Source organism: Lepidochelys kempii, chromosome 13 (genome assembly GCF_965140265.1).
Source record: "Lepidochelys kempii isolate rLepKem1 chromosome 13, rLepKem1.hap2, whole genome shotgun sequence".
In the NCBI taxonomy this organism is placed as follows: Eukaryota; Metazoa; Chordata; order Testudines; family Cheloniidae; genus Lepidochelys; species Lepidochelys kempii.
The window spans coordinates 24,744,279-24,768,705 of NC_133268.1; the positions used below are offsets into that span (position 1 = coordinate 24,744,279).

The following is a 24,427-nucleotide window of genomic DNA, read 5'->3' on the forward strand; positions in this document are numbered from 1 at the left end:
GAAATTTGAGATATGCGCTATATCGGTGTCTGCCTGGGCCATTTGCTGGTTATGATTTCTTTGCTCAGATGGAGCAAATCAGATGGGAAGCCAATCATTTATTTCACTGCAAGGCTCACCTTGTGCACCAGGTTCAATACTCTCCCATGTAAACACAGGTTACTTACTTTGGATTAGCAGAAGGGCCAAGGTTGATGTTGTCAGTCGGTGTCAGAGGCTGGAGGAGACACAGATATTGAACTATTAGTCAGTGGTTCCCTGAGAAGGAACCTGGGATTCCAGTGAAGAGTTTCAAAGCAGACGTGTTCTTTCACTCGCTGCAGGAAGTCATGTGTTACAACCCCAAACAGAGACGGTCAGCCTATTTTTGAGTCAGAATCTCAGCCAACAGTGGCCCTGAGACTGCAGCAGTTGGCTTTATCCCGCCACCCTCAGTTCCCAACTCCTCCAAGTTCACCAGCAAGAGTGGAACAAATCTTCTGGCATCTGGCTGGATAAGTCCCTCCAGAAGGAAGGAGGTCCGTTGCTGGACACTGCACAGGACAGGTGTGGGGGGAGAGGGGGAAATGTCATTTCCCTTCCTCACCTAAGCCCTACTCACGTCCTAAGGCAACAGCATCAGCCAGAACCCCACACGCCCAGGCAAGCCCCTCATCAGCCTGACTTAGCCATTCGGAAGGCAGCTACTCCTGTGAGGAAGTGACAGGAGGAGGTTTAGCTGCTGGCAGGGTTCGTGCGAGATGAACAGCCTCGGCGTCAGGAAAAGCCAGGTGCGATGTTACACTCACTGGTCCCTCTTTGCGCGCGAGTCACACAGACCGCAGGAACACATGGGCGATTGCCACCATCTGCACCGGGCGATGGACTCATACGCAAGCACACTAGGGGAAAGCTCCCCATTTCTGTAGCACTTAAAGACCCTCCCTACCCTCGCAAGGGCTGGCAATCTCATCCCCATTGATAGCAAGATTGCAGGGACCCTAGGCACCTGCCAAGCACACCCAGGGCTAGAATTCAGAGCCAGGAAATTAATCTTCCTACCTCCAGACAACAGCACTAATCCAGCCCATGACTCAGGGACAACTCAAAACTGAAAGCTACGCTAAAGCCCTGGAATTTTGATTTTCTCTGGTGGCACGGGGCGGGGGCGGAGCCCGTTCTCTTCCTGCCCATCCCCCATACACACAGGTCCTTTTCCTCCTCTTCCCCACCTCTAGCCACAGGGGGATTTTCCCTGTCCCTACACTTTACAGGAAACAAGCCCTCTCTGCCAGGACTGTGTGCTCCTTACACTTCTGCTTCCTGCAGTGACCCCTGGTCAGAATCAGAGCAGCTCCCTCCTCTCCATCCAGCATTGCCCATCCGTGACCACAGGGACAAGACAGTGCTAGAAGGAAGCAATCCCAGAGGCTGCCGAGGAGGCGTGTACTAGTTTTATAGGGTAGAGTCTGCAAGGACTAAAGCCAGGGAACACCCCCCACCCTGCCCAAACACCCTCTGCAATGAATGATTGTGGGTTGGGAAGAGACACCTGCACACACACACCCCGTGAGCATGGGGTGGAGCTAAAGAATCCCCACCCCTGGAGGCGTGTGATTGACTCGCCGAGCTCCAGGGGAAGTGAGGGGTGTCTACAGCCCTGCCAGGGGATCAGCTGGAGGAATAGTCACAGGTGAAGCACAAGGGCCCTGCCCAGCATGGACTCACTGCAGCCCTGCAGGATTCTCATGGCAGGAATGAATCAAATATGCAGGTGTGGGGTTAAGAGTGCCCAGCCTGGTGCGGTTTTTGGGCACTCTTTTTTTGGGGTCATGGCTCAAGATCCACAGTCAACTTGATGGTGATGCTCCCAGTGTGGCTGAGGAATCCTGCAATAACGGGAGCTGACTCAGGGGGATCGCAAAAGTGAGGTGTCGTGAGTCACCTCCCACCCATGGCAAGACAAGGGTCATCTATCCCCCATACCTGGAGCGGAACGATTCCAAACAAACTGTTCTTTGCCTGAAAAGACACCCCAACCTCCTCCCTCTTTTCTGAGAGGAGAGAAGGATTAAGGCTAAATTGTCCAGCTCACATTTCTCCTACAAATGTCCTTCCTCCCTGTTACAATTAGCAGTAATTCTGCATAGGAGCCAGCAAGCCAGAACCTTACCTGGGGGCTGTTATCCGGATTTTTAGAACGGTCCATTAAGAAGGCAACTCTTTCAGCACTTGAAAGAAAAAGATGATAATAAAATGAACCAGCAAGGAGACTGTTCATCAGCACTTAGCCCTTAGCCCCCAGCCTGTCAGGGTTCAGAGCCAGCCTTCAGCACACGGAAAGCAGGCATCCGTTAAGGGGACCTGCATGATCTTCCCAGATGAGAATGGATAGAGCAGGAAAAAGGATGTTACTACCCAGTAACTTGTGGCATCACAGATCATACTTCCAGCACAACGTCTGGAGTCATGAGGCCTGATTCTTCATTGCCCTGCCGCTTGTATAGCTGTTTCCATTGGTGCGGAGGGGGGTACAGAATGTACTCTCCCTCTCTCTTATTGGGTAGCATTTAGCGACCTCATTGTGTACCCATGTAAGTGACAGCACAAAGTGCAGGCCTAAGAAGAATGAGGCCCAAGGTATTTAAGTGCCCAGGAGCAGCCACAAGACTATCTAAAACTCAATTATCAGGCCAAAGTTTTCAGGAGTGACCACTGATTCTGACACTCTGTGTTTGGGTGTCTTACATGTGATGCCTAGTACCCCATTTTCTCAGCTGTTGAGCACCTGAACCTTCCATTGGGTTCAACGGGGCCTCAGATTGGGTGCTCCTCCCCACAAAAGGCACCTCAAAAAAGTGGCCCCTTTTGAAAAGAGGCCCCCCACTTCTACTGAGCTCAGAGTGCAGATGGGAAGTTGCTGCTGGGACAGAACCAGCCAGAATTCAAACAGAGACAGTGTCTCATCAGAGCCTCTCTGGTTCAGCCAATTGCTGCAGACAGAGCTGGCCCTGGGGTAGTGTGGCCCTTTCACTCAGTCACACTCCACAGCCTCTCAAGAGGGGGGACCTTATAGTCTAACAAAAACCACGACAATCTAGTGCAGCAGCCCAGGTGAGGACTCCTCTTAGCTCACTGGATAGAAGTTCAAGCAGGTGCTGAGAACAGCAGGGATGCTACGCTTTCAGCCTCATGATGTGCTCGGGCTCAGTGCCCCTCTCCAGACACAGACGGTCCTTTTGGCTCTGCAGGGAAGCCAAGATAATGCAAGCTGGGTTTGACCACATGGCTTTCCCCAGGACGGTGCTGGCCCAGTTTTGATGCCGTTTCCCAAGCCAGCATAGACCAGGTCCACACACATCTGACACAGTTTTACAGACTTTACTAGCCCAGGTAGTAAAGCAGGTCTAGACCCAGGTGAGCTCTGGGCTGCAGGAGGCAGGCCAGCGTTACCTGGGGCATCTTTTAGGAAAGAGCTGTGCTCAGCAGTGGTTCCGAGCACCAGCTCCAAATGGCACTTTGGATCGACAGGTGCAGGAAGGAACCAAAAGAGACACTTTGTAGCTTGGCCCTCTCTCGTTCCCGGGAGCTGGTTTTCTGTGGTTGGAGATCATGTAGATAAGAACAAAGGGAGCCAGCCCCAGCCTCCACTTTCCCTTCTAAGCCCTCCCCTTTAGCTAAGGTTAAATAATATCAAAACCAAGTTCCTTCCCCACCCCCCGAAAGCTTCACATATTGTCTTGGAGGAAGCTCTGCAGACATATGGGGAGTCCATCCATCTCTGGAGCATTATCCAGGCCCATGAAAACCCCCACCACTCTGTGCCCCTTGTAACCAGCCAGCCAAACCGCACACTGAACACTCCTAGGTCTCTCCCTCCCCCCTTCCCCCCAGTGCCAGTGTGATCTCTCACAGCAAGACGTTCCCCCTCTGCAAGACGCACGGGCCACCTGGACTCCCAGCAGCTAGAGAAAGCCCCTCCTCCAAAGCAGAATCAGTGCCATGGCAGGGGACGCTCCCTGGCAGTGCCTGTTTGTACTGGAGGCAGCTCCCAGAGCCCTGCCCACAATTCTGGCCCGTGCCAGCCCACTCTGCTCACCAATTATTGTCTAGAGCAGAGGTTAGCAGGCTGTGTTTTAAAGGGCTAGTGTCCCATTGAGAGGCTTTTATACTCACTAGGAGCACAGCCTGGAGCCCGAGGCCTTGATGGTCTGTTCTATCCTCTCGCACCTGTGCTTTATAAGATCTGCGGGAAAGAAAAGTTAGAAAACTAAGCTGATTAGCTGGCGGTGTGAGCACAAGAACACAGAGGCCTGTTTGTTCCTAATTGACCTTGCCCTGCTCTTCAACATCCTTCCCCCCCTCCACCCACACACCAGAGTAGCCAGGCATTTATAGGAGCCAGGACAGCTTCCCCCAACTCCATCAGGGACCTTTCCTCAATTTACAAGCTAACCAATGAGTACTGATAGCTGGGGACCCCCCAGAGGTCTGATTTGCACAAGCCTCCCCCCACAAATCACCTCTCAGAAAAATTCCCTGGGTCTTAGTCTCCCAGCAAGGGAAAAAAAAATCACAAGACAGATGTGTTTACACTGGCATACATCATACTTGGAACTTGCATCGCCCCTTTCATTCAGGGCTCTCAAAGCACTTCAAAGCATGAATCAGGCCTCACAACATCCTCAAGCAAGCCTCGTTATTCCCCACACCCAATCATGGCACTGAAGTGACTTGCACAACAACATACAGCAACCAGGGTCAGTCAGGATTAAACCCTAAGAGTTGTCCTGCACCTTGTGTTGTCCTGCACCTTGCGTCATCAGTCGCACCAGCGCAAAGCACGTGTCAAATGTCACCTTTCTGATTCGGTGGCATTTTACTGTCACTGTACAATAAGTGCAGGCCAGTGGAAGAGTTGGGCCCAGAAATCCTGTTTTCTGGTCCCCCATCCTACAGGCAGAATAGAACTGGATCCAAAAACTGCAGCATTTTTTGAAAAACACACAAACATATATATTTACAGACACATACACACACATAAGATATAAAAACATGGCAGGTTTCAAAGAGGAATGATTTTTTTGGTTAGCTAATAAATATTTTCACAAAATTTCCAGGCCCTTCACTTCAACCCCCGCCCCAGCTTTGCAACGGAAAATAGTGGGGGAGGAGAATAAAAGAAAGGAAACCAAAACATTTTTATTTAAAAAGAATCTTTTACAAAAAAAACAAAAAACAAAAAACCCAGAAGATTCCTTTTTTTAAAGGGGAAAAAAAAAGGGAGAGGGCATTTCCATGAAAACTAGTGTTTCACTCAACAAGTGTTGAACAGCTGTACTGTAGGACAAACTCAGCAGCACTGGCTGCAGACGTACAATCCCTCCTAAGCTGGGAGTTCCTTTAGCTCAGGTAATAGGTTTGGAGATAAACATGAACAAATGACACTTTGCATATTAGCCTAAACACCTGGCTGGGAATTTGGCAGGGGAGCCAAGTCCCTGAACAGACAGGCGTAGCTGTGAGCTGAGTAGTTGTTAACAGGGCACAGTCCACTGGTCTGGGACCCAAGATTTAGATTTGGTGATGAGATAACAGACTTTACAAGCTTCTACTATAGATTCAGGGCAAAAGAAGTGGAATGAACCTTTATGTAGTCATTTCCCTGCAGCATTATGAGCCCAGTAAGACAGCAGCATTGTGCTGTTGCATGAGAACCAGAAAGTGATGCTTGGTGTGCCTGCCATTGCAGTGATGGCTGCAAGATCATCTTCCCAGGTGCCCAAGGACCGTAATCTATTTGCATACAGATGCCCCCTCCCTTCCCCAACATAAGTGCACTAGGCTGTAACATTTACCTGGACTTTTCTCTCCTGTGATAAGCTAAGGGAAGTTTGTTCGATTCTACTACCAATAAAAGCTTGCATTAGAGTTTGTTTGCCCTCCCCTGAGGTTACCGGGATAGCATATCAGAGGACTGCTTTCAGAGTAGCAACCGTGTTAGTCTGTATTCGCAAAAAGAAAAGGAGTACTAGTGGCACCTTAGAGACTAACCAATTTATTTGAGCATAAGCTTTCGTGAGCTACAGCTCACTTCATCGGATGCATTCAGTGGAAAATACAGTGAGGAGATTTATATACACACAGAACATGAAAAAATGGGTGTTACCATACACACTGTAGGGAAAGCGATCACTTAAGATGAGCTATTACAAGCAGGAGAGCGGGGCGGAGCGGGGGGTGAGAGGGGAAGAAAATCTTTTGTAGTGAGGGCTGTATTTTATAATGCCATGGACCAGGCAGCTCATTGGCAGAGAACCACATAAACCTGCCGGATATCACTGTCAAAATGGAGAGCAATGTGAAGAGTAAACCAGCTTTGCAATGGATAACATGGCGACCACTGGCTTTGAGAGCACAAAGGCAGCCCCTGAATAGCAGAGCAACTTAACCCAAGCCACAAGGACTGGTAGAATGAGAGGCAGCTCAAGAAGCAGCCATCCTTAAAGGGCAGGGAGGAATTTTAAGGATGCAATAGTCTTTCATCTCTGTGGCTTATGGACTTGTCTATGGAGTAACTGGGACTGAAATAATTAGTTGAAGTTGTCTGGTGCTAGTCTGTGCACAGATGGTCTTACTGTGAAATAAAAGACCCCTATTCTGGTATAACTTAAGCCAGCAAAAAAAAAAATCAGTTAAAGTTATCAGAATAGTGTTACCTTACTCTGCAGTAAGAGCATCTACGCAGACGAGCATCAAAACCAAAGGAGTTCGCACAAGTGGTTTAGGTATTTCGGTTCCGGTGACCACTGCAGACAAGCCACAGCAGCCAGCTTTTGAAGACAGCTCAGCACATTGGGTATGGAGCTTTCCCGAAAATCTGTCCCATACGCCCGATTCTCCTCTCATTCACACCCATGTAAGCCCATTGATTTTACTGCAGATTTTCACAGGTGTAACTGAGAGCTAGGTTCAAATTCCAGACTCAGGTCATAACAGAGAAGGATGTGGTAGCTTCTAGCTTAACCTCTAGAGGACAGACTAGAGGGTCTCTCCAGGTCACTAAGAGCAAGGGGTTCTCAGGACAAATTTTTTGGTGGCCGAAGAGTGCGGCCACCAACTCTTGCTGGTGGCCGCTCTCACACTTTTTCCTAAAATACTCAATTAGCTTTAAGAAAAACAAATAAATATGCACATATACATGTCCAAATCATTGTAATTATTTATTGCTAGTTAGTAAATCTGTTGTGAAAAGTGATATTAACAAACATGAAAGTATCACTTTTCACAGCAGATTTACTCAGCCCCGGCAAGCCTGGGGACAAATTAAGCCCTGGATGCGGGGGACGAAGTAGGCAGTAGGGGCCGGGGCAATGGAGTTGGGGGGGGCGGGGGAGATAGTGGGGGACCAGAGTTTGAAGACCCATAGCCAGAACCCAAAGCCCCATGGCCAGGGATGGAGCCTGAAGCCAGGCAGCTGGAGCCTGCCACCCCACCACTCTAGAGGTGAAGCCTAAAGCCTGAGCCCCACCACCCCTGGGAAAGTGGGGAACTCACCAGCTGCCTGTTCCTCCAGCGTTGTGCCCCAGCTGTCTCTAGAGCGGAGCAGCCAACAGCAGCAACACCAAGACGATGCATTCTGGAGCAACAGGGAGGGAGTTGGCTGCTGCTTTGCCCCCAGCCCCCAACCACAGCCCAGGAGGCTGTGGCTGCAAGAAAAGCCACCGGTGGCTGCATTTGAGAAATGCTGGACTCTACACTGCGTTAAACCCAGAGCACCAGGTCTCGGAGCCCAGATCAGCTCAGGTGACTTAGGCTTGTGAGGCTGGGGCTGCGGGACTATAAAACTGCAATGTAAACAATCAGGCTTGGGCTGTAGCATGGGCTTTGAGACCCCGTGAGGGTGGAGGGTCTCAGAGCCTACGATCCACCCAAGCCCAAACATCTACACTGCAATTTTATAGCCCTGCACCCTGAGCCTGCAGATCCAGGCCAGCTGTGCTGTGCCGCAGGTCTTTTATCACAGTGCAGACATACCTTTACCACAAGAGAGCTAGTCTCCTCCGGAGCTGGGCAAAATTTTTCAACAAACTTTTTCTCCCCCTGCAGATTAGGTTCTCCCCATGCATTCCGTGAGCGTGAGTTGATTTCAGCAAATAGTTTTGCTCAAACAACCTAAAAAGTTTTTCCAACTTTTTCGGAAGTTTTTCATTTTGATGTTTTCAAAGTGAAACGTTGAGACTTCAATTTGAAACAGCTTTTCTTCATTTCAAAATTCAACGGTTTAAAATAAAACTAAAAGTAAGAAGAAAAAAACCCCTCAAGATCTAAACAAAACATTTTGTTTGACCCAAAACATATTTGCTTGGTTTTTACACTTTTCTCAATGGCAGGCAAGCCAAAAAGACACTCAGTTCTGGTCTCCTCCTCCAAGCCAAGGCACAGGATGAGGCTAGTGAAGGTTGGCTGGGTCAAAACAGAACAGCATGGGCAGTGTGTTGGGCGTGCAGGGCAGAGTTTTCACCGCTTCTGCTCATTTTAAGGTCCTCTCCAGTGGTGTCTTGCTGGATTCAGTGAAACTACTTGACAATTCACTATGGGAGAACAGCAGCGCTTGCTTTGTATCTATCAACTGGGTCACTCAGGGACCAGGACCTCACTTTCTTATGCATTTGAGAAACACTATGCAGGTCTTAGTTCGAGGTCAGCCCTGTGCTCATAGTACCATTTTCAAGGCACCTATTGATATGGCTGTGATCAGAGCGGGGCCTGCCATCCTTCCCCATTTGGTCCACACACACCCCTTTTCTATGAGGTTGGCCTTCTCTTAAGTCGAGGCAGCTTCTGCCCCTCTGGGGGTTTCAAACCAAACAGCAGGTACGCAGGCAGTCACAGATCCTCCTTGCCCTAAAGCCTGGGGATCTTCCCAGCACACTTAAAAACTAAAAATAAGACCAGAAATAGGTCACAAAGATACACGAGAGTTCGGTTCGAAAAGAAGAAAGGTTGCCACATTCTTGCCTCTCTTGGGACTGCAGGGAAGCTCGAGGCATAGCAAGAGCCCCAGACTGGGGAGGCACATGATCCCAATTAGTTCACTTACATAACAGGAGCGCTGTACAGGTGGGAGACCGGCTGCTGAACCCACCCACCTGTCCATCTCCCCCCACCCTCCTCCAGTCTATTGCTGAGAGAATCACCTTGCACAGACCAGAGGCACTTCAGAGGTGGCCGGCACCTATTCTCACGGGAGCCATGCCACCGCACAAGTTGAAGCAGTCATTATAGTTAATAACAGCCCCTGCAAAAATACACTCTGTTCAGAGCACAGGACAAGCAGCTGCCTCCTCCAAACCCTCTTTCCACAATTTCACCAGATGCGACCCACATTCCCATGCCAGTCTATTATTTAATACTCTCCCTACATATAGATCACAAACATGATTCTTACCTTGCAAGAAGAGGCAATCTCATCATAGCCTTGTTTTGTGTGAGCCCCACTCCCCACCCCTCATCTCTGATGTCATCTCTCCCTCCTCATGTCCTATCTAACCTCATTGTAAACTCCTTGGAGCAGGGACCTTGCCCTTATCCTTGCCAGGAAGTGGCAGTAAGGACAGGGAAGCTATAATTGTGCAGGCAGTTTGTATTGTGGAAGAAGCATCAGGTTTAAGAGCCTGAAGGTCTGAATTAAAGAGGGGTGTGGCAAGGCACCAAGCTCCTGCAGCTAACCAGAGAGAGGTGTGGTTACTGACAGAGAAAACACATTAAATGCGTAATGTCAATCCACGCTTTCCTAGAACAGTGGTTCTCAGCCAGGGCATGTGTAAATACAGATCTTCCAGGGGGTACATCAACTCACCTAGATATTTACCATGTTTTACAACAGGCTACATAAAAAGGACTAGCAAAATCAATACAAACTAAAATTTCATAGAGTCAATGACTTGTTTATGCTGCTCTATAGACTATACACTGAAATATAAGTACAGTATTTATATTCCAATTGATTTATTTTATAATTATCTGGTAAAATGAGAAAGTCAGCAATTTTTCAGTAAGAGTGTGTGGTGACACTCTTGTATTTTTATGTCTGATTTTGTAAGTAGGTAGTTTTAAAGTGAGGTGAAACTTGGGGTACGCAAGACAAATCAGACTCCTGAAAGGGGTAGAGTAGTCTGGAAAGGCTGAGAGCTGCTGTCCTAGAACATGGATAGAGACAGTCTGAGCACAGAGTTGTTCCCCAGCTAAGGTTTCGTTGTACAAGTGCTCGGGGATGACCAGCCATTCCTCCAATGTTTGCTTTAGCTGTCCAAGCAAGGCTCCAACTTCCCCTGCCACACGTCTAAGAGATAGAGACACCCAAGGCCAGACAGCTCAGTTACACTTTCACCTCCCCAGAGTTCAGTGGCGTTTGCGGAGCTCAGGTCTAGGAACTAGCCAACAGCATGAGGAAAGGCTATAAGCAGAGGGAGATAGCTTCCCTTTTAATTCGTTAGTTACCCATCTCACAGATTCTGGCCTGTCCACATTTGCATGGAGCTTAGTTCTGAGCAGGCACCCCCCCAGAATAAACCACAACCCTTGTGTTCTGATTCCTCGACAAAAAAGTCGCAGCTGTAGGACAAGCTCTAGCTCAGTGCTATGCGCAGGGCACTTGTTCCCATGAGGATCAGCACACAGAAAGTCAGCCAAACTCACCCGCGTCTTAGAACAGTGAGACAAATAAACCTGACAAGCCAGAACAATAGCCAGATGTTTAAAATTGCCAGCATTTTGCAAAATACATGAGAACAGGAAAGGAAGCATCAAGAGCGCACACACACCTGCATCTGATGAAGTGAGCTGTAGCTCACGAAAGCTTATGCTCTAATAAATTGGTTAGTCTCTAAGGTGCCACAAGTACTCCTTTTCTTTTCACACACCTGTGATCACTTCTACCAGCAGAGCCAGCATCCTTGAGTAAGGAAAGCAATCCGCAGCAGGCTGGTTCAAAGACATCTCAGCACCCAGCTTTACCATCCTCTCCGGGACTCGTACCACAATCCGCTGCCCTCCCTGAGCATGTGCCTTTTAAAGGCTGTAGAGAAGCAGCAAATGCTGCTGCAACAGTCAGGCCTGCCCCAGGAAATTCACACACCCTCCTCTTCTCCCTTTGGGTCTTAAACATCCTCCTTCCTGCCACGGCTGCTGTCTCTATTGCAGACCCAAGGGGAGGAAGCTAAGAAAGGAGAGGAAGAGAGAGCTGATTTGCTGTGAAGACACCCATGCTGGAAGAAATAAAGCAGAGCAAGGTTTGAGACCGGCATGTAGGTGATGATGAGGCAGAGAGGATGGGCCCATTTGGTAGGAACCAATTAAATGCCTAGTGGGCATCCGAGTTCAGATGGCCAGTGTGGGACCGTGCAAGGGAGAAGCTGTCTCCCATTCCCCCACCCCCTTTCAGAACACACAAATCACCCATGGCCCCTGATTTTCTGCTTACTGTGTCATTTAACCCCTTCACTGCTGGATTACCTGCCACATGTTCCTATCCATGTTTGCAAGCTTGTTCTGAGTTTTTTCCCCACTGTGGACGGACTTCAGCCTTATCAAAATGGTGCCCTAGTAATAGCTCTTAGTATCACTACCCCCAGGCAAACCCCTAGTGCAGCTAGGCAAAGCTGCTCTCTAAGGCACACTTGTCCTGGTGCACCTTACTCTGCTCTCAAGGAGTGCTGGGCCAAAAATGGGTTTTCCAGTTTGCTGGCAGTTCTGAAAAATTGGGGAGGGGAAAAGTAGTTTCAGGTTGACCCGAAAACAAACATTTTTGGAATTAAAAAAACATTTGTTTTAAGGTCAAATGACACATTTTGTTCAACCACAAAATGAAACGTTTCCTTTAGATTTCCAGTGTTTTTTCTGTTTTCATCTTTTTATAAAAAATAAAACAATAGAATGAAAGGAAAATTCAAAAACGTCCAGTCCTTTTGACCCCCCAAAATCAAATCATTTCAACTTTGGGGGATTTGTTTGTTTGGTTTTCAACATGAACAGTTCAGTGAAACTGATGTGAATTCACAAAACATTTTGGTGCTGCTGACTCTGCCTTTTTGGTTGAAAAAAGTTTCGGCTGTAAAATTTCCCTCGGGGCTTGTCGGCACGTACAGTGCAACAGCGGCGCAGCGGCCTCGGTAGTGTTTAGGCCACGTCTACACTACCACTTATGTCGGCAAAACTTACTTCGGTCACTATGCTTCTCCTGCCGACACAGCTACCGCCGCTCGTTGGGGGTGGTTTAATTATGCCAACAGGAGAGCTCTCTCCTGCCGGCATAGGGAGGCTGTGCCATTGTAAGGTCTCTAGTGTGGACAGAGCTTTAGTGAAGACACTCCTATGCCCATAGGAGAGTTTCTCCCGTTCCTGTAGTTAACCTACCTCCCCAAGAGGCAGTAGCTGTATTGACGGGAGAAGCTTTCCCATCAACATAGTGCTGGCTACATGGGGAGTTAAGTCAGTGTAAGTACGTTGCTCTGGGCGGATTTTTCACACCCGAGTGCCGTAGTTATTTCTATATCGATCTGTAGTGTAGACATGACCTGAGCTCTAGTCTCAGGAAGGGTTCACCTACACCACCGCAAACTGTGGCTGCTAGCTGCTTTGCTTGTCTACCGGAGGGGTTTGCTCTGGTGTAGCTCTGGCTGGCAACTCACGGCTGAAGTCCCCACTAGGACGAGGCCTTAGATCTGGGAGGACTTCCTGACGCTCTTATAAACGAATGGCTGTTCTCTTAAAGCCGCAGATGGACCATGTAGGTTACTAGGTCGACTGCGTAGGAGACTGAGCTGCTATTTGCAGGTGGCTGTTTGGTGGCATGTATGAAAAGAGTTGGCTGGGCCTCCGCGGCAAGTGCCCACATCACAAAACGTTCACAGCTAGCACCCTGGGAGAGAGGTTAAATGCTGTACGGGACTAACCTACCCTTGCGGATTTGTCTGCACCACAACTGCTAATGCTGTTGGGTCACACATCAGCTAAGAACTACACATTGTAGTGCAGACAGAGCCCTGGAAGCAGTGCTTCCAGCTCAGGTTGGAGGTGCATTGGAGGAAGAGTTCACACACAGTTACTACCTTTGCTGGTACCTGAGTTCTGAAAAAAGGGATGATTTCAATGTATAGGGCTATCAATCTGGCACTTTTCACCTGCAGTAAATTCACACACCGAGAAAGAGAGAGAGAGAGATAAACTGCTGCCATAAGCATGCAGTGAAAGAGTTAATAATCTTCTGATGTAACAGAAACAAAGCAGAAGCAGAGGGGGGAAATACCCATTATCAAGGGGCTACCCATCTTCTCCCATTTCATTAAAAATAAACATTTTCCCATTGATTCCACTCTCATTGCCAATAAAATCTACTACTCTCAGGTGACAGAGAATGTCATCCTATAATAATGTGCTTTGCATTGTTTTTAATATAAAATGCTAAGTGAATACTGGAGACATCAAAGCATCAAGGGTGTGTGATACTATGCCCATAAACTCAATGGGAGTAGGATCACACTTTGTAATACAAAGTAGGAGACATTCTCTCCCAGAGAGTATAAAAGGTCTAATTGGGGTGTGGGCAAGGACAGAATTATGATTTTTTTTCCTCCAGAGTTTCAGCTTTCATTAGGAAAAAAAAAACCTTCCATAAGTGACCCAAGTATAACTGATATAGCAACCTCTTCTTGAGTTTGAAGAGTGGCTGAAACAATAGTGCTCAGCCCCCCTCATTTGAAAGTGGGATAACTCAGATACAACGATACTTTAAATGTCAACATTGTTAAATATTTTGCTGCTTATCATGTAAGAAGCGAAAGGCAGTATCATATTGCTTGAACCTTTCTTATTCCCATGAGATCAAATCCGGAAGTTCTTAGCTAAAAATCTACAGCAATTACAGCTGATCAGGAAATGATTATTTTTTCCCATGAAAATTTTTGACAAACACATACTTTTTGTCTAAATTTTTATTCAAAACAATTCCATTTTTTAAAATCACAAAACTGTAAGCCAAACATTTTCAGGTTTTCAGCAACCAAAAAACCAAAATGTTTCATTTTCAAATCAACATTTTCTGGTTTCCTCCCCCTCCCCCAATGAAAACCCCAATATTGTTGATAAAAACATCTATTTTTTCACAAAAAAAATCTCTTTTGTCAAAAAGCCACTTTCTGTCAAAAAAATGTTTTGGAGAGAAAAATTTCAGCCCATGCTAATTGCAAGGTGTAATGGTGTAAACATATAACAGTCTGGAAAATGGTGATTGTACTCCTGGGCCCTCTCTTCCATTGACTCTCTGGTCTATTTAGATTGTAAGCACTTTGAGGCAGGGACTGACACTCCGTGCGTACAGCACCAAGCACAAGGGGACCCTGCTCTAGGGAAGAGGCCTGTAGGTGCAATCATAATTCTGGCCTTAACACTGTAAGTATAACTAATCCGAAAGGGATAAACACAAAGGCACTTCCACTGCATCCAACTTTGGGAAATTAATCCAGTCAAAAGCCTTTACATTACATATTTTTAATTGTGATTTTTTTCCCTTCTGTGTATACTTTTATGCTCTTCTGATTTTTTCTCTTTGACTCCAGTTCCCCTGCTCTAATCACTAGGCCATGCCAAATCCCTTGTAAAGGCATGCTCCTTTTGCACATGCACACACGCCATTTTTGTGCTCACCTTGTAGGTGCAAATGAGGCACAGATGCCTGAAACTGTGACTCCAGGTGAGCAAAGGCTGGGGAGGCAGGATTAGCCTCTCCCAAAGCTGAGGAAGGAAATGAGCACAAGAAAAGACTAGGGTAAAAGAGCGGAAAGCCAGAGGGGTTCCTAAAACAATGGGCAAGGGGGAATTTTTGGCTCTTTAGGAACTAATGGGAACTCAGGACTCTGTGAAGATAGTCTCCTGCCAACAAGTGGGATAAAGGAAGCAGGAAAGTTTTACATAAGGGAGAATTAATGGGACTAAAAGAACGCTGCCCAATGACTCAGGGCATGTCTACACTACAAAAATCAGTTGACTTAAGGTAAGTTAACATACAGCCACCGCAGCAATTACAGTGGTGGTTCACATCCACGCTGTGCTCCTGCTGTCAGCAGTGCATGTCCTCACCAGAGCACATCCACTGGCTTAAATGTGTGGGGCACTGACAGCAGAAGCCCCACTGCCAGGGACTGACAGCCCCAGGGCTGGGGGCTCCAGCTGTGGTGGGGGCTCCCCTAGCTAGCGGGGTTCTACCTGTGAGCCCTGCGTAGGGCTGGCACCCAACAGACGATGTAAGCAATGCAGTGTGTAGAGGGACACTGCATTGCCCTAACATCGACCTTAGTACTACGCCTCTCGTGGAGGTGGCGTTATTAGGTCAGTGTAGTGGGCAACTTACATCAGCAGGCGCACCATTGTACTGTAGACGCTTACAGAGTTAGGGTGACGTAAGCTGCCTTACGGTGACCTAACTGTAGTGTAGACCAGGCCTCAGGATCTGTTTCAGCTGCTCCCAGAAATCCAATCCAGATTGCTCTCTTCCTCCTTCCCAATGAAGAGGCATTGCCAGTCTGACCCCAGGGCAGGTTTCACTAGGTCCTTAACACTAAGGCTATGGCTACACTATGAGGCTGTTTGCGACAGAGCCATGCCGTTAAAAGCCGCGCAGCGTAGCTGCTGTTTGTCGGCAGGAGAGAGCTCTCCTGCAGACAAAAAACTTCCACCCCCCACGAGTGGCAGCAGCTTTGTCAGCAGGAGAGCTGTTCGCACCAGCGCTTTTTTTCAGTAAAACTTTTGTCATTCAGGGAGGGCGGGGGGGGGGGGGGGGTAACACCCCTGAACGACAAAAGTTTTGCCAATGAAGTGCCAGATCCTTAGTCTTGGTCTACTCTTGAAAGTTATGTCAGCACAGGGGCGTGAAAAGCTACACCCCTGGCCTGTGTAGCAATGCCAGCATAACCCTGAGTAGACACAGCTAGGTCAACAGAAGCATGCTTCATCATTTGGGACAATCGCATTCTTACCCTGATGGAAACCCCTGATGGAAATGCCAGTATAGTCTCCATAATGTAGGCACGTGCCAGGGTTCAGGGCCACAGGCTTCCAGCTCAGAGAGAGCTGAGGCACACTCAAGGCCGTTGGTGCTGCCATTTAAGGTCATGGCCTCGGAGAGCCATAGGACCTGACTGAAAGGCCTTGTCTGCAGTCCATCCCATGCTGTAGGCATTATAAAGCTACAGCCCACGAACTGCACAGTTCAGCCCTGCTTGCAGAGTCAACCAATACAGCTGTGAGGTTACTGTCCAGACTTCAATGTCTAGCAATATTACAACCCTCCCTCTGGTCGACATTATGTCAGGTCACAGAAAAACTGCAGGGCTGAGCTTAAAGCCAGTCAAGTGACTGCCTAGAACCGCTGAGCTTTGGAGAAGTCAGGGGGCTCCCATTGACGTCAATGGGCTTGGGGTCAGACGTCTGGGGGACAGTGGGTTGTGAGTTGCTGAGGTTAATGCAGGGCCCCTAAAAGCAACTCACATCATGGCCCAGTTCCCGTCGGCCACCTGTTTTCCAGCCCTGATACTAAAGTGGGAGGCAATTCCCAGCCTCATTCTCCCCGCCAATTCATCCACCCTGCAGCTTGGAACCCCACAGCTCACACAGTCAGGCCCGGAGAGTCGCTTGACTTTTAAGATATGTACCGGTCAAGTTCATTACCCTTAGTCTTCCCCAGTGCTGTGGAGGGGGTCTCTGGCCGGGGCATGGGCATAAAGTCAGCCCAAAGAGATGCACGCTGCCTGAGAAACTCTGCTAGCAATTCAGTAATTGGCACCAGGTGAGTAGGCTCCGCTTCCTCGGGGTCCAGGAGGCAGGTAGACGTCCGGCAGGGAGGCTCGCAGAAGCTGTGCGGTTTCTTGGCCTTCCCCTGTGAAGATGAAGGTCAGGTCACACAGGCTGGATGCCAGCAGAGCACGTGCCCAGAGATGCGCTAGCATGCTCAGAACATTAGCTCCTGGTCTCAGGAGCATGCCCAAGAGGCTGCCTTTACTAGACACCATCCCCTAACATCACAGTGGGTATTGATTGATTCCCAGACAAGTTAAGAGGTTTACAATGTGTTTGGTAAATCCATGGGGCTGGGCTTTTCTGTTACCTGGTAAGGACTTGAGTATTTAATTGCTCTGATTAGTCAATAGGCCAAATTCATCCTTGGCGCAAATGCACTGACTTCAGTGGGACTGCACCAAGGATCAGGCTGGCCCCGCTGTTTGTACGGCCCGGTGGAAATGAAAAGAATGGTGTAAGTGCAATGTACAATCAGTGAAGCATGAGTAACTATTTTTGTGTATTGATTATAAGGACCGGTTCCCTTCTGTAGAGTCAGCCTGGAGCTGGGAACTGGCCACACTCCTGAAGGGGTAGCAGTTCCCTGAGGCAGCAGCCAGCCAGCCAGCCACAGAGGGCTGCTAACCTGCATGACTGAAAGGCTAGTGGGCAGGTGTCTCTGCAACCTCCCTGCCTGGGAGCTGCCGGGTAAGAAAGAAGACCGCTCCCATCCACCGCCCTACTGGCTTTGTCCCCAGGTGCCCCTTTGTGCCAGCTAGGGGCCGGCCCATAGGGCAGACATAATGCCCAGGGCTTGGTCCTCTGTGCCTGGTGCATGGTCAACTCTGCCAGCTTGGGGCAAATTCCAGGGCAGAGTGGAGGTGAAGCAGGGCAGGCCAGGGGTCGGTAAGAAGTTTGAGCGGGTGTGGCGGGGGCAGACCAGCTCCCTGGCAGTGTTGTACTCTCACAAAGTCACACAGAGGCCCTTGAAGCAGTCCTAGCCTGTGCTGTGGGGCCGTGCTGGCCCCAACAGACACTGAATAGGCAAGGCATGAGCTGCCTCTCCTCTCTGGGTTAGCACCTTTGCCAGCCCAGGGGTGAACCTGTCTCTTAACTCAGAGCAATCACTAGGGGCCGATCCAGCCCTTGGTCATGTTACAAAGTGCAGGCTACTGAATGGCATTGACCGTTTCATTTCCAGTGTGATGTACACACACAACTGGGCCACTCTGATCTTCGCTACAGTCTCACCAATTCAGTGCATTGCACCTGGGGTGAGTTAGGCCTATTAACTAATCAGATTAATTCAGAGGCTTTAATAGGTGCAGTCCTTTTGGTTTCAATGGGAATTACCTCCACTTACCCCAGGAGTGACTCTGGCCCCTGAGCTCCCATTTCCCAGCCCAAAATCAGGAAAGGCCCCATGATGGCGCAAGGCCTAATAAGCAGGAGTGAGTTATAAACCGTGTCTTCACAGACAGGCTTTCTTGCTGAGGAATTATATTGTTTTTGCCATGCCTGCAGCAGCGAAGGTGAGAAAATGTGTTATGCCTTCTTCCCCTTTGATACCGACTTAATTGTCAGAAGAGGAACAAGGCTCTTTAATGATTAAACATTGCAATTAAATATTAAACAGCCAACTTCTTCTTCTGACATTAAGGCAGCAGCTGACCTAGATGAGAGTTGCTTTCAGCTTATGACACTGGGTCCCTCTTGTTCCCCGGGCTATAAACCAGGCCAGGTTTCAGACAGCAGCTGCTAAGCACCCAGTGCCTTTTAAAGTGCCGTGTGACTCCATCCAAGCCAACGGTGTTGCCCTGATGTAACTGGTAGAGTGATTCTTAAAAGATTTTAAACCTCTCACCTTTCCCTGATTCTTAAATGAACTGCATGTGGTATCAGTGAGCACTGGGACACAACTTTGGCACATACAAGAGTGAGCTCTGGACCCCCTGGGGCGTTTATCAACCACAACACATGGGTCTGCAATCAGCTGTTATTACCTCATAACACAGGGTAAGTATTTTGTCAGATTAAGTGCATATTTGGGAATTTGTATCTCTTTGCTGCTCCCTCATTAGACCCACATTTACTCCTGCTGTTGTATTCATTTGAGACCCCCTTGAAAGGATTAGACCTGCCTAGCAGGTAAAGAGCCAGGAAAAGGTTAATTTGTAAGGATTGCCATCTGAGGCCATGTCTGTACTAGGAATGCTTACCTCTCTCCACTGCAAGACAGTTGGAGGCAACATCTGTTCCTATCCAAACCAGTCCAGCCCAACCCCTGCCCCCACACAGAGAAGTACTCACATACATAAACAACTCATACATTTTAAAGCAAGGTCAACATAGCTACTTTGGTGCGGGGTCTTTAAAAACCACACCCCTGACCAGCATAGCTCTGATGACCTAACTCCCAGTGTAGCCACAGCTATATCCATGGAAGAATGTTTTCACCAACGTAGCTACCAGTGTTCAGGCACAAGGTGTTCCTACATGGAAAAACCGCTTCCATCAGGGACGGCTGCATCCACACGACAGGGTTATGCTGGCATAGCTATGGCAACATGGCTATGTCGGTGTAGACTCTGTAGAGTACACATCCCCTGACACAGAAACAAGCACGTACACACTCACACACATCCGCTTCCAAATGTTGTGCACACTCCTTCAGAGGCTGTTTTATAGAGAACTGCAGTCTGTAGACATTCACTTATATAATAATAATAACCATCATCATTATAAATGTATCACAGTCTTGAGCGGAACGACACTGCCCACATGAACCAGTATGTACATGGTCCAAACAACATTAATACACATTTCTTTAGCATACAAGATAAGTTACCTGCAGCCAGCCGTGAAAAGATGACCTACAAATGCTTAATGCGCTTCTGGAAGATGCTCAGATACTACAGTGCTAAGGGTGGTATAAGAACCTATATATAATAGAATAGCAAGGTAATTTCTTAAAAATTGGATATTCCCTCTTTATGAGGAATAAGAATGATTGAGCAGATTTTTGTTGATGGGTGGGGATTTTTAAAGTATTATTTTCTATTTTGTTTTACCTTTAAAATATCAGGAATATCAAAAATCTGGTGCCCCCTGGTTTTCCTGGAGATCTCACATTAATAGTGGGAGATTTCTCAAACCTTAATTAAAGGAGTGCTGTTAATGTTTTCACAAAGACTTTCTTTCTTCCAAGTGTTTATTAGGTGTTTGGCTTAATGTTAATATTAACAAAAGTAAGCAAACAAAGAATTTTAAACAATCTGCCTCCCCCCTGCACAGTTGTTTGACCTTAATCAATAGCTTTCTATTTCTCTATAGGGTTTCAGGGTAAATAAGATCTGAACTGCTAATGTAAAATGCAGGAGATTTTTTAACAAAGGTTCCAGGCCTTCTTCATTCAGCAGAAAAATGTAAAATTGGGGCACCCAGCTGTAATGTCGTCGTCCCCCACCACTGCGTGGGACACCTTTTTAAATAACCTAATTCAAAGGGCCACTGCACAAGGCCAAAACTCCAGCTCAATCACAGTAATGAAGAAAAGGACCTAGGGGCAGCCTTTCAGCAGCACTCAGGACCTGATTTACAAGTGCTCAGCTTCCACCATACAGACCAGATATTCCAGAAGGGCTCAGCACCCTGAGGTTGCTACAATGCTACTTATGAGCAAATATTCAAAAAAGCTCACAGCACCCTATCTGCTAAAAACCTGGCCCCGTTGAGGGTGCTGAGCACGTCTCAAAATTCCAGCTGGGCCCACTCCCTTTCCTTTCTGCTAAACCTCAGGGTGCTTCTCACATGCAGCAGAGCAGACCTAGGGGATCTGCCATTTTACTGGCCACATCCCTTCCCCATGCTGCACGGGCGCCAACTCCTCCATCAGAGGAGAGGATGTTGGTCTGACTCTGCCCATTCTAACTCACAAGGCATGGGGAAGGATGTTTTAATCCCCCCCCCCCCCCCAACACACACATACACACAAAGATCTGTCACTCTGGAAAGCAGCTAGTGATGGTTGCTGTCAGCAGGAGGATGCTGAGCTAGATGGACTGCGGGGCTGCTGCAGGCTGGCGTTATCCATGTTCCTATGTCTATAGGGATCAGTCTTGGGCTGACCAGTCTAGATTGGACCAAGCAATGCTTAAACCGTTGACGAAAGCCATTATCCCAAGTGCAGAGTAAGCCCCACTAGGGGTTAAACCCCCAACCCTGACAGCTTGCTGCCCTGCTGCTAGCTGTTGAAATAAAGTAGAATACTTGTGTCTGTCTGTGCTGCAATCCCCTGCTGTACTTGATAACATGTGTCCCCCTTATTCTCCAGTGGGCTGGTGTTGAACTCACTCATGGTGCCAGTGTTAGAATGAGGCTGTGCGGTTAAAATGGGAGGGCGGGGGTGTTGTTGAACTCCACTCACCCTGCACACACCAGCGGGACAACCAATTGAGCACCAGTTCCAGAGGGGCTGAGAGGGAGCCAGCTGAAAATCCTAGTGCAGACACAGCCCTGGCTGTCATGGCTTAAGGGCTTGGTTTTCTTGGCCCTGGCTGGTTTGTATTGCCCTGGGAGTTTAGCTTTGTATCCAGGTATCCCTGCCCTTTCTGGTTTTTAAATAGGAATTTACACATACTGTATAACATAAAATGCCTCTGGCTGCTTCTTATTGAAAATGGATGCTGGAAAAATCAGCTCTGAGGGGCAGACAAAACAATGAGGGTGATGGGGGGACGTGACAGGAAACCGCTACTCTGAGCGCATGGTGGCTCTTCCCTTCTGGGAGAGAGAACGCCCGACACCACTCTTCAAAGCAAGAGAAACCTTCCCTACCAAAGCAGCTTTTCCCACCTCTATTCAGTATTGCTGAGAGTTTGATCATTTTGAAGAGGGGAACAAGCATGCTTCTGAAATCAGCCTCTCCTGCCTGCTGCTGCCACCCCTGTAGCAACAAGTCTGTGCCCAAGAGCCAGCCCTCCCCAAAGTCAACTCTTCTCTGGCCCTAGATTCTGACACCCATAGGTGCTGTAGGTGCTTCAGCACTCCCTGGCTTGAAGTGGTTTCCATTATATACAGGGTTTACTGTTTGGTTCAATGGCTCTCAGCACCCCCTACTCTATAAATTGTTCCACCTTGCCTGCTGACACCCCTGTATGGGATAGTCCATGATCGAGGACCAGGCTTCCCTCAAACCAGCTCCTTTCTGTGCCCCAGAATAAGGGACCACCAGGGAATAAATAAGTAGATAAACCAAAGTGTTACCTGCCAAAAGGAGACAGTCAAGCAGGCAGAGCTGTCCAGTCACGCAGCACTGGAGGAAGCCAAGTGTGCTAACTAGTACCAGTTGCATAAGGGTGTTATTTACCTCTCTGTGTTTTTGTTTTGGTGAGTTAGTCTGAAGGTCAAAGGAATATTCTCAAGGAGTGGCCTATGCCAGGAAGTAAATTATTACCCTGCCATTGCTCTGCGAGGACAAAGAGGTCCCGGAGAGCCACGCGGGGGGAGGGGAGGGGGTGTGTGAGGACAAATCTCCTGCTGAAGAATTAGAGGGCAGCTCATCACAGAGGAAAGAAGTGAAAAAGGTCTGAACAAAGTGCTTTGTTTTCTGAAGGCAGGTCACATGCTGGGCACAAGCTGAGGTAATTAGGCATGTGGCACCTGCTAAATGCTGGTCTCAGAGTAGCAGCCGTGTTAGTCTGTATTCGAAAAAAAGAAAAGGAGTACTTGTGGCACCTTAGAGACTAACCAATTTATTTGAGCTGTAGCTCACGAAAGCTCATGCTCAAATAAATTGGTTAGTCTCTAAGGTGCCACAAGTCCTCCTTTTCTTTCTGCTAAACGCTGGCAGCAAGAGCGGCAGGGGAATGTCAGAAGTCCTGAATCCGGACACAATCCATCTGCTAACAGCTGGAACATGGAAGTGGGATGATATCAGTGAAGGTCCCCATCAAATGCTGGATTCTCCTTTTCTCATGGCTCCCTAATAGCCTTGCGATTTATAGCCCCCTACAAGCCTCCTGCAGCCCTGTATGGAATCGTCACAGGTGTATGAAGAACCATGAAAAAGTGAGGATTTGGTGTAGTTTCTATGGAGATAAAGATACTCCTGAATGGGAGCATAAAAGGCTTTCCCACCAGAAAAGTTGGTGTCTCCAGCTCCTGGCTGTATGTTACAATTACAGCTTGGCAGGAAATGGCTTTCCCATGTCGGGAATATTTTGGAGATGTCAAAAAAAAGTTCCCATCTTGAATTGGGACAAAAATTGACATCACAGAAATTGTTGCAAAAATTCCATCCAGGTCAATCAAAACATTTTGCTTTGATCATGTTCAATACATTTTGTTTTGTTTTTGAAGTTGTTCCTTAAAAAACAAAACAAAACTAACATTTCAAAACAAAAAGTGGCTTCAACTAGAAAAAGTCCCCAAAACTTTTCTGCTTGAACATGTCAAAACAGGACTTTTCAACAACTTTGAAACTTTTTTCTCAAAAGTTAGACAAGTCAGGAGACTCATCAAAACCCATTTCGCAAACAGCTTAGGTTTAGATTAATCTGCTTTTTTTCAGAAAAAAAAAACGGTTAATCAAAAAACTCCCGACCAACTCTCGTTATAATCTGCTACAAGGACACAGTACTTTTTGGGGGCAGTATACAGCAGGGAGCCAACCAATTGAGGGACACCGGTTACAGCTGGGGAAGGCTGGACTTTGCAGCTAGTCCTAACTCTCTAATGCACTGAATCAAGGTGCTGGATCCCAGCACCCCGAACTCTGGGGCAGCTTAAGCCCCTCTCAGAGATGGACTGTACATGCTTTGTTCTACAAGGCTTGGAATCGGTCAGACTTGGCTGTATCCCCTGCTGCCACAGATTACTGGGGAATAGGAACTCTCCTCTGGTAAGAAAGCCGGATGCCAGAAGTTTTGTCTTCACAGAGCGAATCAGTGGTTGCCTTGGCCCTTAGGACACTGTTTAACCTTGCACAGATATTTCTGTCTGCGCCTCTTGAACATGGCAGCAGATGCTGGTATGCAAAGGAGATCTTATCATATCAGACAGCTCAGCAGTTGCTTAAAGATCTCTCATGCCCAACGCCTGTGCTGGGGGCATTAAGGGGCTGGTATGAATCATGGTATTGTGGCTTTGCAGGCAGAGTGGAATTTTCCACAGCCATGTGTCGACGCCCTGCCCCACCCTTCCTTCACAGCAGCTGAGGCACGACAAGAACTCTGGCCTGAAGGGGAAACACCCCCAGCTGGATGTTGGCGGTGAAGTTGTAGCCGTATCAGTCCCGGGATATTAGAGAGACAAGCAGACTCACAGGGTCAAACGGAGAAGGAGCTGCAGAGCTCACTGATGGGAGATGGGGGCTCCTCGGCAGCAGTGGGGTTTACAGTCTCTCCACCCAGACCTGCCTCTCCTTGGCCCTTTGGCAGTTGTGCCAACTACGGCATTCATGGCACCTCTGAGATTTTTGAGCTCATCCTGCTGGTCCAAGAAATCCCTCCCCAAACAATCCCAAGCCAAAAGCCTGAGGTGAGGCAAGGTAGGCTGAGAGCCTGCCCAGAAGCAAGAGCAACCAGGGGGCAGAGGGGTTGTGTAGCATTGCTTC

General features: G+C 48.1%; 1 protein-coding gene across 8 annotated transcripts in view; it reads right to left on the minus strand.

Annotated features, from left to right (window-relative positions):
• The window catches only part of SGK2 (serum/glucocorticoid regulated kinase 2), a 35,654-nt gene extending 13,421 nt beyond the window's left edge, over positions 1-22,233 (minus strand). The window contains exons 1-6 of one of the 8 annotated variants that reach the window (XM_073309824.1): positions 22,078-22,163; positions 16,705-16,912; positions 4,156-4,225; positions 3,433-3,576; positions 2,153-2,210; positions 168-217 (exon numbers count right to left, since the gene is read on the minus strand). In XM_073309824.1, coding sequence (XP_073165925.1) covers positions 168-217; positions 2,153-2,188 — 86 coding nt within the window. In that variant the 5' untranslated portion in view covers positions 2,189-2,210; positions 3,433-3,576; positions 4,156-4,225; positions 16,705-16,912; positions 22,078-22,163. Of the gene's footprint in view, positions 1-167; positions 218-2,152; positions 2,211-3,432; positions 3,577-4,155; positions 4,226-4,775; positions 4,963-10,904; positions 11,829-16,688; positions 16,913-22,077 lie in introns of those variants that run through there. The other 7 variants (XM_073309823.1, XM_073309819.1, XM_073309820.1 and 4 more) reach the window with 7 other exon arrangements.
• Between the last annotated feature and the right edge of the window lie 2,194 nt (positions 22,234-24,427).